Genomic DNA, 11986 nt, shown 5'->3' on the forward strand with positions numbered 1-11986 from the left:
AGAGGGCCGATACAAGTGTCAACAATAGGCCATAGAGATAGATAGAGAACTCATCTTTGTGTATGTGCTATTATAGCGTCTGTAACAGCATTGGCAGCGCATTTGAGGCTAACTCCATTTTAAAGTAGTAAATTATCTTCTTCTTCATCGGTTGAAAACTCCCAACTCATAGGAATCCCCACCTAGTTGACCACTTTAACGGTAGAAGCCCTCAATGGCAATGGCCATACTTGAACGTGTTATATGATGAGTCCTCTATCTACCTCTATGACAACAGGCACAACTCCGATATAAAGTCGTTGTTTTGGCGAAATGCCACGTCTGGTACACCATTACGAAACTTCTATTTGATCAAATAATCCTCACATAGCAAATAAAATATAGACGTTTTTGTTGACCAAATTCGACACTTAATGACCATACAAACAAATATTATTTTCGTGGACAGATTTTGGGCTGAGTAAAACCTCTCGCTTCGCCTCTTCCTCTCTGGATGTAGTGAATTCGAAGAGTAGTAAATATGGCGGAGAACAGCGGCACAGATCCCACTGTGGATTCCAACGTTGTTGAAAATGCTGCCTCAGACGGGACCATGATCGTGGTCACGGTAAAAACTCCGAAAGATAAAGAGGAGATAGCGATCTCGGAGGATTCTTCTGTCGCACAGGTATTCGCATTTATTTACACAGTCAGTTATGCAAGTCATGCTGTGGCTAACAAGCATAAATCGAAGTTAGCCAACTATTACCTAGCTGGTTTACGATGTTAATTGGGAAGAATTATCTAATGTTCCTGACTAGTAATATTTATTTTCAACTTGTCCATTTCCTTGAAAATCGGTTCCTAATAGTAGATTGACTCGTGTTTTGCACAATCGGCACTGTGTAAAGACATGTATAGTAAGCATGAGCTAGCTAACTACGCAACTAGCTAACGTTAGCTTGTGAGTAAGCTAGCCAGCTACGTCTCTGTCAGGCTCATCTAGCTAGCTAACTTTAGCTGCGATCAGGCTAGCTGATAACCGGCTAGCCAACGGAGGACCCGGCCATTGCAAAAGCCAATCGGGAAACGGGTGGGTATAATTTGTGTAACGTTCCAACAGGAATCTGTTCCAAAAACTTCGTAAAGTACAAGGTTGCCAACAAACAACGCATACAAAGTGGCAGGATCAATTCACCTAGCTGCCGAATAGGCATGCATCACCTCACCACGTAGCTTATTCTTAATGTTTGTCCATAGGCTACCAAAGTGAGGACAGACATTTTTCGGAATAAACGTGGTGAGTGAAAATTTGAATGAAATAGCCCGCTCCCTACCCGGTGTCTTATTCTGCCGCTATACAACTTTGTATGCGTTGTTTGTTGGCAACCTTGTTATTTACGAAGTTTTTGGAACAGATTCCTATTGGAACGTCCCACAAATGATACCCTCCCTCGGGAAACTGATTGTTAAGTTCACGGCTGGCGACATGGGTAATGCTGTATTTGGTGATTTCCTAAACCATTAACATTTGACCTCATTGTTCTTTATAAAACTAAAAGGACAGCTAGCAGATTCACATAGTTAGCTAGCTAGGCCAAGACAACTTTTTTTACCAACACTGAATGATTTGGGTGTGTACCTATCCTCTTTATTCCCATTTGTCTTCACCGGCCACTTCATTCTGTCTCTTGCATACAGTTTAAAGAGGAGATATCCAAAAGGTTTAATGCCAAGCAGGACCAGCTGGTGTTGATTTTTGCTGGCAAAATCTTAAAGGATGGAGACACACTGAACCAACACGGCATCAAGGATGGACTCACTGTTCACCTTGTCATCAAGACTGCTCCCAAGTAAGAATATTTTCTTGCCCACTATTCTAGTGACACTATTTTGTGTGTGTGAGATAATGGGAACATTTAGGTTGATAATGACCATGCTTTTTCTCCAGGGCTACAGTTGGTGGCACATCCCAGTCCTCAGCATCCAGCTCTGGGACCCCCCAGGCCAACAGCAGCGTCAACCCCAGTGCAGCGCCCAATGACAGCACAACACCAGGCACTGGGCCTACCCCAGCCTCTACACAGCCACCCAACTTACTGAGTTAGTGACCCAGTCCCCACCAAACCATCTCACAGAAAGATGGCCATATTGCCATACAACTACTCAACATCCACACAACTAGGCATTAACCTATATCCTTCCAGTAATCCACCGCCCCCTTGTGTCTGCATAGGTGGGTTTGGTGACCTATCTAGCCTGTCAGGCATGGGCATGGGCTCGGCCAACTTCATGGAGATGCAGCAGCAGATGCAGAGACAGCTGATGTCCAACCCGGAGATGCTGTCTCAGATCATGGACAACCCTCTGGTGCAGAACATGATGTCCAACCCAGACCTGATGAGGCAGATGATTGTGACAAACCCTCAGATGCAGCAGCTGATGGAGCGCAACCCTGAGATCTCCCACATGCTCAACAACCCTGAACTTATGAGACAGGTTAGGTCTGGAGCTCAGATGGGTCCTTTGCTCGAGGTGTCATAGACTTGGTTTTGGGGAGTCATAGTGTGTCTTGGCTTTATTTGAATCCCTCTAAAGAACCTACGCTTGAAGAGCATATTACTCAAACCATTTTGCTTGTTTATGTAGTTAGCTTGCAATGTAGTTTAAATGTAAAAAGGGTCTATGTAACAGTGCAAATTTACATAGGCCCAAACCCTTAAACTAGACCGCCTCACTCGCAGAACGGTGGGAGGAATGGATGTGAGGTGGATCATGCACAGATGCATAATGTTAACTCCCTTCCTCTCTTCAGACCATGGAGTTGGCAAGGAACCCAGCCATGATGCAAGAGATGATGCGTAACCAGGACCGGGCGCTTAGCAACCTGGAGAGCATCCCTGGGGGCTACAACGCCCTCCGGAGGATGTACACAGACATCCAGGAGCCTATGTTCAGTGCCGCTAGAGAGCAGGTAGCTATTATTCCTGCAAATACCATATGTAGACATACAATTGTCTTGAATCTTTTTTCCATCCATAGTTTGGAAACAATCCCTTCTCTGCTTTGGGGGGCAACTTGGACTCTGGCGTGCAGCCCTCCAGAACAGAGAACAGGGAGCCCTTACCAAACCCCTGGGGACCCCCAGGAACGACCCCCTCAGAGATCAGGGGGACTGGCGCCTCCACGACAACAACCTCCTCCGCTGGCGGGACTGCACCCAGTGCCTCCAACCCCCTGGGCATCAACGCCTCTGGGCTGGGCAACGGTAACACCACTACATCAGAAGAAGCACTTTCACCTTTTAGTCAATCTGCAAAACTATATTTCCCTTTACACCTGTATTAACATACCACCCTTGAGTATAACCCTTGTTTTGCGGCTTAGCTAATCCGTGGTCTGTTTCTCTCACTCCACACCCTATAATCTGTCCAGGTGTGTTCGGTAGCCCTGGCATGCAGAGTCTGATGCAGCAGATCTCTGAGAACCCCCAGCTGATGCAGAACATGCTGTCTGCGCCCTACATGCGCAGTATGATGCAGTCGCTGGCGCAGAACCCTGACCTCGCCTCGCAGGTCTGCACAACTTTATCCCTCTCTGCAGTAGGATTCAGAAGTCCTGATGAATATTCTAGGCTATTTTGTGTGGAGAGTTGAGTCATTGCTTAATCCTTTACTAATTCCCTCAGGCAATGCTGAACAACCCCCTCTTTGCCGGAAACCCCCAGTTACAGGAACAGTTGAGACATCAGATGCCAGTCTTTCTCCAACAGGTCAGATTTCTGTCTCCAGTTATACACTTTAGTTCCATATACTGACAACAACAACAAAAAAGACGACAGAGTGTTATGGAAGGTGCTGAGTTTCTGACTGACTAAATGGAACATCATTTGGGTTGACCAACTAAATGGTTATTTTACAGATGCAGAATCCTGAGTCACTGTCTGTGATGACTAACCCCCGGGCCATGCAGGCTCTCATGCAGATCCAGCAGGGCCTGCAGACCCTACAGACGGAAGCCCCCGGCCTAATGCCCAGGTACTGTACCATCTATTATCCAGTAGATGCTTACTGGACATACTCGTGCTTTATACACTGCTCAAAAAAATAAAGGGAACACTTAAACAACACAATGTAACTCCAAGTCAATCACACTTCTGTGAAATCAAACTGTCCACTTAGGAAGCAACACTGATTGACAATAAATGTCACATGCTGTTGTGCAAATGGAATAGACAAAAGGTGGAAATTATAGGCAATTAGCAAGACACCCCCAATAAAGGAGTGATTCTGCAGGTGGTGACCACAGACCACTTCTCAGTTCCTATGCTTCCTGGCTGATGTTTTGGTCACTTTTGAATGCTGGCGGTGCTCTCACTCTAGTGGTAGCATGAGACAGAGTCTACAACCCACACAAGTGGCTCAGGTAGTGCAGCTCATCCAGGATGGCACATCAATGCGAGCTGTGGCAAGAAGGTTTGCTGTGTCTGTCAGCGTAGTGTCCAGAGCATGGAGGCGCTACCAGGAGACAGGCCAGTACATCAGGAGACGTGGAGGAGGCCGTAGGAGGGCAACAACCCAGCAGCAGGACCGCTACCTCCGCCTTTGAGCAGGAGGAGCACTGCCAGAGCCCTGCAAAATGACCTCCAGCAGGCCACAAATGTGCATGTGTCAGCATATGGTCTCACAAGGGCTCTGAGGATCTCATCTCGGTACCTAATGGCAGTCAGGCTACCTCTGGCGAGCACATGGAGGGCTGTGCGGCCCCACAAAGAAATGCCACCCCACACCATGACTGACCCACCGCCAAACCGGTCATGCTGGAGGATGTTGCAGGCAGCAGAACGTTCTCCACGTCGTCTCCAGACTCTGTCACGTCTGTCACATGTGCTCAGTGTGAACCTGCTTTCATCTGTGAAGAGCACAGGGCGCCAGTGGCGAATTTGCCAATCTTGGTGTTCTCTGGCAAATGCCAAACGTCCTGCACGGTGTTGGGCTGTAAGCACAACCCCCACCTGTGGACGTCGGGCCCTCATACCACCCTCATGGAGTCTGTTTCTGACCGTTTGAGCAGACACATGCACATGTGTGGCCTCCACACGGCTCCACAGGGCCCCGTGTGGCTCAGTTGGTAGAGCATGGCGCTTGCAACGCCAGGGTTGTGGGTTCGATTCCCACGGGGGCCAGTACAAAAAAAGTATGAATGTATGTACTTGTAAGTCGCTCTGGATAAGAGCGTCTGCTAAATGACTTAAATGTAAATGTAAATGTCTCCTGATGTACTGGCCTGTCTCCTGGTAGCGCCTCCATGCTCTGGACACTACGCTGACAGACACAGCAAACCTTCTTGCCACAGCTCGCATTGATGTGCCATCCTGGATGAGCTGCACTACCTGAGCCACTTGTGTGGGTTGTAGACTCCGTCTCATGCTACCACTAGAGTGAGAGCACCGCCAGCATTCAAAAGTGACCAAAACATCAGCCAGGAAGCATAGGAACTGAGAAGTGGTCTGTGGTCACCACCTGCAGAATCACTCCTTTATTGGGGGTGTCTTGCTAATTGCCTATAATTTCCACCTTTTGTCTATTCCATTTGCACAACAGCATGTGACATTTATTGTCAATCAGTGTTGCTTCCTAAGTGGACAGTTTGATTTCACAGAAGTGTGATTGACTTGGAGTTACATTGTGTTGTTTAAGTGTTCCCTTTATTTTTTTGAGCAGTGTACATTTGATTTTATTGATGATGCCACTTAAACTATGGTTCTTCTCCTAGTTTGGCTCCTGGTGGGATACCAGTGATTCCTCCAACCACAGGAGGCAGTGTGGCCCCAGAAAACCTTCCTCCCCCAACACAGGGCTCAAATCCCACCGCTGCCACTAACCCATCCCAACAACAGCAGCAGCTCATGCAGCAGATGTTACAGATGTTTGCTGGAGGAGGAGGCGGCTCATCGGTATGTCATTGAGCTGCAAACATAATTTCTGACTTTCTACTTGGTAACTATACTTTGCTATTATCCAGTGGGTTAGCATTAGCTTTGTGTTTCTACTGGCCTCATTGACCTAAAACCAATTAATACTGACACTGAGACTTGTATCCTAACAGTCACTCAAATAGGACCCCAGCAACATTTTCCACGTAGGCTCATATAAAAATTGACTTTGGTTATGCTCCCCTTTGCAGACCCAGACCGTAACCCCAGAGGTGCGGTTTCAGCAGCAGCTGGACCAGCTCAGCGCCATGGGCTTCATCAACCGCGAGGCCAACCTGCAGGCCCTCATCGCCACGGGGGGAGACATCAACGCTGCCATTGAGAGACTGCTGGGCTCCCAGCCCTCCTAACTCCCTTAGCCCCCTGAGATTACCGGGAGAGAAGGGTTAGGGGGGGGCCTGGAGTGGGAGATTACAAATGAACACAGTCCATCACAGTCTGACAAGCCCCTCAGACTCAATTGAATTCCAATTACTATTCATCTCTTTGGCTGATCTGTGAATCGTAGGAAAGATATGGGGGCAGGAAGTGGGTGTTCAGATTCAAGTTTCTATTGGAGAGATCTCATATCAACCCTGTGGAATGATGACATCGCTGCAAAATGACGCCACCACTAACATGACTACTTCCTCTGACTATGGGAGATTATTTCTGAAATGACTGTGCCCATTTGCTGGACATGCATGAGGTTGCCGGCTTAACCCATCTTAATGGATTGTGTTTAGCCGGTAACGAGTTGAAATTTGGAGGAATATGAGTGTTGAAATCATAGGTCAGAGGAATCCCTCATTCTTTCATTGTCATGAGAACCTGCTTGTTTTTACTTAATTTCACACTATCATGCCTGATTGACTAGTATTTATTACAGGAGCTGTAGAAGTTACCTTCTCTTTTCTTTACCACTCACCTTCAATTTACCTTCTGCTTTAAGAATTTCTTGACATCCTTCAAAACTGATACAGGCTGTTGGATTCTCTGTTTGAGCACTATAGTGCTCCTGGTTCAGCTGTTTGCTACACTTTCAGCTTTTTTGGAAGGGATGATTTTCAGATTGGAAGGTCAAGCAAGGTAGCTGGTGAGCTCTGCAGTCAATGCTACATTGAGTCAATGAATTGAGTGTAAATTATTCAACAGTTTAGGCTCTGATTATGGGTTGTGATAAGACCTCAATGTTTTAATCTGAGCAATGATAAAAATGCAGGCACCTTTTACGTTAACCATTTTGTGTATTTTCATACAAGCAGCGGTTTAGTGCCTGATAAAAATGTATGTATTGGGTTCAGCAATATATTCAAAAATAATTTGTGAAATCTATAATGACAAAGTGTACTAATAGCATAGAGAATAGTTTTTCTTAAACCCATACATATTAGTTGCAATACCTACAGTTAATGAAAATCTGTTCAGCTCTGCCTTTTTCTTGGAGTCACTCTGTTATCTATTCTAATAATACCTTTCAAGAAACATGATCAAGTGTGTGGTGGTGATTCATTTAGTTCAGAAGCATGGTCTACACCAGTAGTCTTCACTCCTGATCCTGGAGGGATGCACCCTATGTTGAATTCAGATTCTCAATCCTCAAAATGCACACTTGTTTACCCCACCTCAGATTTAAAAGCACTGGACTGCAGTGAGAAATGTGGTGGAAACTCCATTTAGCCCGAGCTTATGCCAACCCTTTTGGCAAAGTAAAATTGGAATTGAGTGCAAGCCCAGCGCAAACACATGTGATTCAGCTATTCATTATCTTGATGAGTAGTTAATGTTGTAGACTTAGTCTGTTCACACTGACTGCAACCCCCTAGGACCAGGTGTGATTAACACAAGTCTACATTGTGTATGTTATGAAATTATATGAACTTGATATGGATGATTTGTCAACTTGTATGGGAATTGTTGTGTGTAGTCTGAGAGGTGGGAAAGTTATAGTGGTGACCATGCATATTTGGTAAATCATTAAAGGACCAAGCTTGAAAATATAAATTGTGAACTGTAATAAACATTGAAATATCTTAATGGCAATTAAGCATTAAGCTGTTTTAACATTCACCAGAGAGGAGTTTGGATTTGTTTATTTTCCTCCATGATGACAAAATGTATAAAAGCATGGATTTCTTAGATCATCAATTTATGATCATTTCATATAACTTTGAAGATCCTGGTCTAAAATGGTGGCTAAAGGAAAGCTGTGTAAGTTATAAACAAATGACTGGGGCTAGTTCAATCTCATCAATTATGCTTGGGCTGTGAAGTTGGAAGCAATGCAATTGTTAGACTCATCCAGCCTCACCGCAAAGAGGTTACTCGGGGTAGCTATTATTTTTTGTTTAACTGATTGGAATCTCATGTCTGAAAATATGATGGGGATATATGCCATTTTGTGCCCTTGATATACCATATTGTGCCTTTATTCAATAACTGCAATTAGCCCCAGTCAGGATACTGTAGCTAACTCTGTTCTTCTAATACAGATTCTCCCCCAGTACCCTTACTTGGACAAGTGTTTAACATCTCAGGAGCAACATGAAAAGGATATCAATTCTATAATTGGGGCAGATCTGAGCTGAATTGGTGCAATTGAATATATTATTCCAGTGACCGGTTTCAATCGTCTGGAACGCACCCAGTGCCATTCCCATAATGCATTACGATTTGTATCAGGAAGTTGAAGGGGTCAGCTGACTGGATTGTGTTGTTATTGAAGAAGTCACTGAACTGGATGATAATATACATTTCATAATAATTTCGCCTAAATTAATCGAGTTGCTGCGAAGTATTGCTCACGCCAACCATGTTGCGGCCAAAAGCATTGACGCAAGTTCTCAGCCAGGCAAATACAAGCGGAGTACAAAGCACACTGTAAGTATTGAGTGGCAGAGGCACGTGAATATAGCGTTCTTTTCTGCTATCTAGCTAAATTGGCTAATATTTTTTTTTTAAGATGACTTTTAACGACAGCTACCTACATGTAGGTAAGTCTTACCTAACACTCTCCTTGGCTAACGTATTTACATGTTCTCCCCGCAGATTGTTAAACAATGAAGGGTCTCTTTTGGCTTACTCTGGCTATGGGGACACTGACGCTCGAGTGACCGCTGCCATCGCAAGCAACATATGGTCGGCCTATGACAAGAATGGGCATCAAGCTTTCAACGAAGATAAACTCAAATTCATTCTGATGGATTGCATGGTTAGAGTTTGAACTATATGGTCTAGTTACTATGCATGAACCAAATTTATTTTTGTTCCATAATTCTACCTTGCTTTGATTATCCATTGACTATCACAGTCAGAGGCTCCAGAGAAAATCTGTTGTATGCCCTATAACGTTAGTTAAATAGTGGTCGAAAATGATGACCTAGGCTAGTTGGCAGCTTGGGAGGTAGTATCACCATCAAAGGTCAATTGAAATTCAATGTGCATGCATTTTTATCTATTCCTTTCTGGTCTTCTCTTTGCAGGAAGGCAGGGTGGCCATTACACGGGTAGCTAACCTACTGCTGTGCATGTATGCCAAAGAGACTGTGGGCTTTGGAATGCTTAAAGCCAAGGTGAGGAAGAATACTTTGAGTGTGAATGACATTGGTATGTGAATTGTGTTGTATTTGAAATTACAAAACACTAATGACTTATTCCTGAAGAGAACAAGTATGTACAGTTGAAGTCGGAAGTTTACATACTTAGGTTGGCGTCATAACTTGTTTTTCAATCACTCCACTAATTTCTTTTAACAAACTATAGTTTTGGCAAGTCAGTTAGGACATTTACTTTGTGCATGACACAAGTAATTTTTCCAACAATTGTTTACAGACAGATTATTTCACTTATAATTCACTGTATCACCATTCCAGTGGGTCAGAAGTTTACATACACTAAGTTGACTGTGCCTTTAAACAGCTTGGATAATTCCAAGAAAATTATGTCATGGCATTAGTAAGCTTCTGATAGGCTAATTGACATAATTTGAGTCAATTGGAGGTGTACCTGTGGATATATTTCAAGGCCTACCTTCAAACTCAGTGCTTCTTTGCTTGGCAGCATGGGAAAATCAAAATAAATCAGCCAAGACCTCAGAAAAAAAACTGTAGACCTCCAAGTCTGGTTCATCCTTGGGAGCAATTTGCAAATGCCTGAAGATACCACGTTCATCTGTACAAACAATAATACACAAGTATAAACACCATGGGACCACGCAGCCGTCATACCGCTGAGGAAGGAGTCCTAGAGATGAACGTACTTTGGTGCGAAAAGTGCAAATCAATCCCAGAACAACAGCAAAGGACCGTGTGAAGATGCTGGAGGAAACGGGTACAAAAGTATCTATATCCACACTAAAACGAGTCCTATATCGACATAACCTGAAAGGCCGCACAGCAAGGAAGAAGCCACTGCTCCAAAACCGCCATAAAAAAGCCAGACTACGGTTTGCAACTGCACATGGGGACAAGATCGTACTTTTTGGAGAAATGTCCTCAAAAATAAAAACAAAAATAGAACTGTTTGGCCATAATGACCATTATGTTTGGAGGAAAAAGGGGGAGGCTTGTAAGCCAAAGAACACAATCCCAACCGTGAAGCACGGAAGTGGCAGCATCATGTTGTGGGGGTGCTTTGCTGCATTAGGGACTGGTGCACTTCACAAAATAGATGGCATCATGAGGAAGGAAAATTATGTGGATATATTGAAGCGACAACTTCCTGACTGATGTCTTGAGATAAAGCTTGGTCGCAAATGGGTCTTCCCAAATGGACAATGACCCCAAGCATACTTCCAAAGTTGTGGCAAAATGGCTTAAGGACAATAAAGTCAAGGTTTTGGAGTGGCCATCACAAAGCCCTGAACTTAATCCTATATAAAAAAATATGTGGGCAGAACTGAGCGAGCATGTGTGAGCAAGGAAGCCTAGAAACCTGACTCAGTTACACCAGCTCTGTCTGGAGGAATGGGACAAAATTCACCCAACTTATTGTGGGAAGCTTGCGGAAGACTATCCAAAACATTTGACCCAAGTTAAACAATTTAAAGGCAATACACTCAATTAGTATTTGGTAGCATGTGAACTTCTGACCCACTGGGAATGTGATGAACAAAATAAAAGCTGAAATAAATAATTCTCTCCACTATTATTCTGACATTTCACATTCTTAAAATAAAGTGGTGATCCTAACTGACCTAAGACAGGGAATTTTTACTCTGATTAAATGTCAGGAATTGTGAAAAACTGAGTTTAAATGTATTTGGCTATGGTGTATGTAAACTTCCGACTTCAACTGTATGTCATTTAAAGAGCCATGAGCACAGATCATGTCTGCATACCATACTAAGCATATTTCTCCTGTATGTGTGGTATTTTTAGGCTGAAGCACTGGTACTTTACCTGGAGGAACCTTTAACCCAAGTTGCTGCATCATAGGGGAAGTCTGGCTGGAGCGTTGTCTTCAATTTTGTCTTCACCTGGTCTTCATGAACCACTGCAATCTGTGTATGAATGAACTGAGTATTTATCTTCTGATTACTATATTTATACTCAATATGCTCTAACTTAATGCTTGAGTTTTTAGTAATTTGTCCTTTTGTGGCATGCAGTTCAAAAGTCAAGCTCATACATTGTGTAAGGCTGGCTATGTAAGTCTTTGAGATTCAAGAGGACTGCTGAACATGCTGACACATTAACTTTAAGGCATTCACTGTTTACCCTAGTCAGAATCTTACATTTGTCTGTTGCTGCCATGCAATAAAATGTATGATATCCCTTTGTAACAGGCTATCCATATACTATTGTTTTTTTTCAATGGAAAAATCACAAATGTTTTTATCTTCAAGGATCTGAAATAAATGGTTTTATGTGTTTGATTTATACGTTCGATTTTTAGTTCCAGGGGTACTAAGTTGTTTTTTTGCGTTACAGGTTTGCTGAACAGACCTAAGATTGCATCACCTTGTCAATTGTTTGACAGTATTGTTCTTACTGATATATATATTTCTGTTTGACAATTCAGACCATTATCAAC

General features: G+C 43.6%; 2 protein-coding genes and 1 non-coding gene across 3 annotated transcripts; all 3 read left to right on the plus strand.

Moving 5' to 3' along the window:
* The first annotated feature begins 310 nt into the window (after positions 1 to 310).
* LOC120031002 (ubiquilin-4-like) lies at positions 311 to 8028 on the plus strand. Its single transcript, XM_038976516.1, has 11 exons — positions 311 to 667; positions 1681 to 1832; positions 1931 to 2082; positions 2216 to 2478; positions 2795 to 2953; positions 3022 to 3247; positions 3415 to 3554; positions 3668 to 3751; positions 3901 to 4016; positions 5755 to 5935; positions 6166 to 8028. Exons 1-11 carry the CDS (start codon positions 521 to 523, stop codon positions 6322 to 6324), a joined length of 1779 nt encoding a protein of 592 aa, XP_038832444.1. The 5' UTR covers positions 311 to 520; the 3' UTR covers positions 6325 to 8028.
* trnaa-ugc lies at positions 5090 to 5164 on the plus strand. The gene has a single exon. It is a non-coding gene; the product is annotated as a tRNA-Ala (tRNA).
* A 610-nt stretch (positions 8029 to 8638) lies between the features above and the next one.
* LOC120031103 (ragulator complex protein LAMTOR2) lies at positions 8639 to 11828 on the plus strand. The gene is made up of 4 exons (XM_038976681.1): positions 8639 to 8833; positions 9002 to 9164; positions 9436 to 9525; positions 11332 to 11828. Exons 1-4 carry the CDS (start codon positions 8766 to 8768, stop codon positions 11386 to 11388), a joined length of 378 nt encoding a protein of 125 aa, XP_038832609.1. The 5' UTR covers positions 8639 to 8765; the 3' UTR covers positions 11389 to 11828.
* Positions 11829 to 11986: the final 158 nt, after the last annotated feature.

The sequence above is a fragment of the Salvelinus namaycush genome, chromosome 37 (genome assembly GCF_016432855.1).
Source record: "Salvelinus namaycush isolate Seneca chromosome 37, SaNama_1.0, whole genome shotgun sequence".
In the NCBI taxonomy this organism is placed as follows: Eukaryota; Metazoa; Chordata; class Actinopteri; order Salmoniformes; family Salmonidae; genus Salvelinus; species Salvelinus namaycush.

What these genes read in the sequence shown, in the direction of transcription:
- LOC120031103 (XM_038976681.1), top strand. Translation starts at nt 8,766, where the DNA reads ATGTTGCGGCCAAAAGCATTGACGCAAGTTCTCAGCCAGGCAAATACA. An exon ending in AGCGGAGTACAAAGCACACT is followed by an intron (nt 8,834 to 9,001) that starts GTAAGTATTGAG and finishes TTCTCCCCGCAG; the next exon opens with ATTGTTAAACAATGAAGGGT. An exon ending in TCATTCTGATGGATTGCATG is followed by an intron (nt 9,165 to 9,435) that starts GTTAGAGTTTGA and finishes TTCTCTTTGCAG; the next exon opens with GAAGGCAGGGTGGCCATTAC.
- LOC120031002 (XM_038976516.1), top strand. Translation starts at nt 521, where the DNA reads ATGGCGGAGAACAGCGGCACAGATCCCACTGTGGATTCCAACGTTGTT. An exon ending in CGCCTCTGGGCTGGGCAACG is followed by an intron (nt 3,248 to 3,414) that starts GTAACACCACTA and finishes TAATCTGTCCAG; the next exon opens with GTGTGTTCGGTAGCCCTGGC. An exon ending in ACCCTGACCTCGCCTCGCAG is followed by an intron (nt 3,555 to 3,667) that starts GTCTGCACAACT and finishes TAATTCCCTCAG; the next exon opens with GCAATGCTGAACAACCCCCT.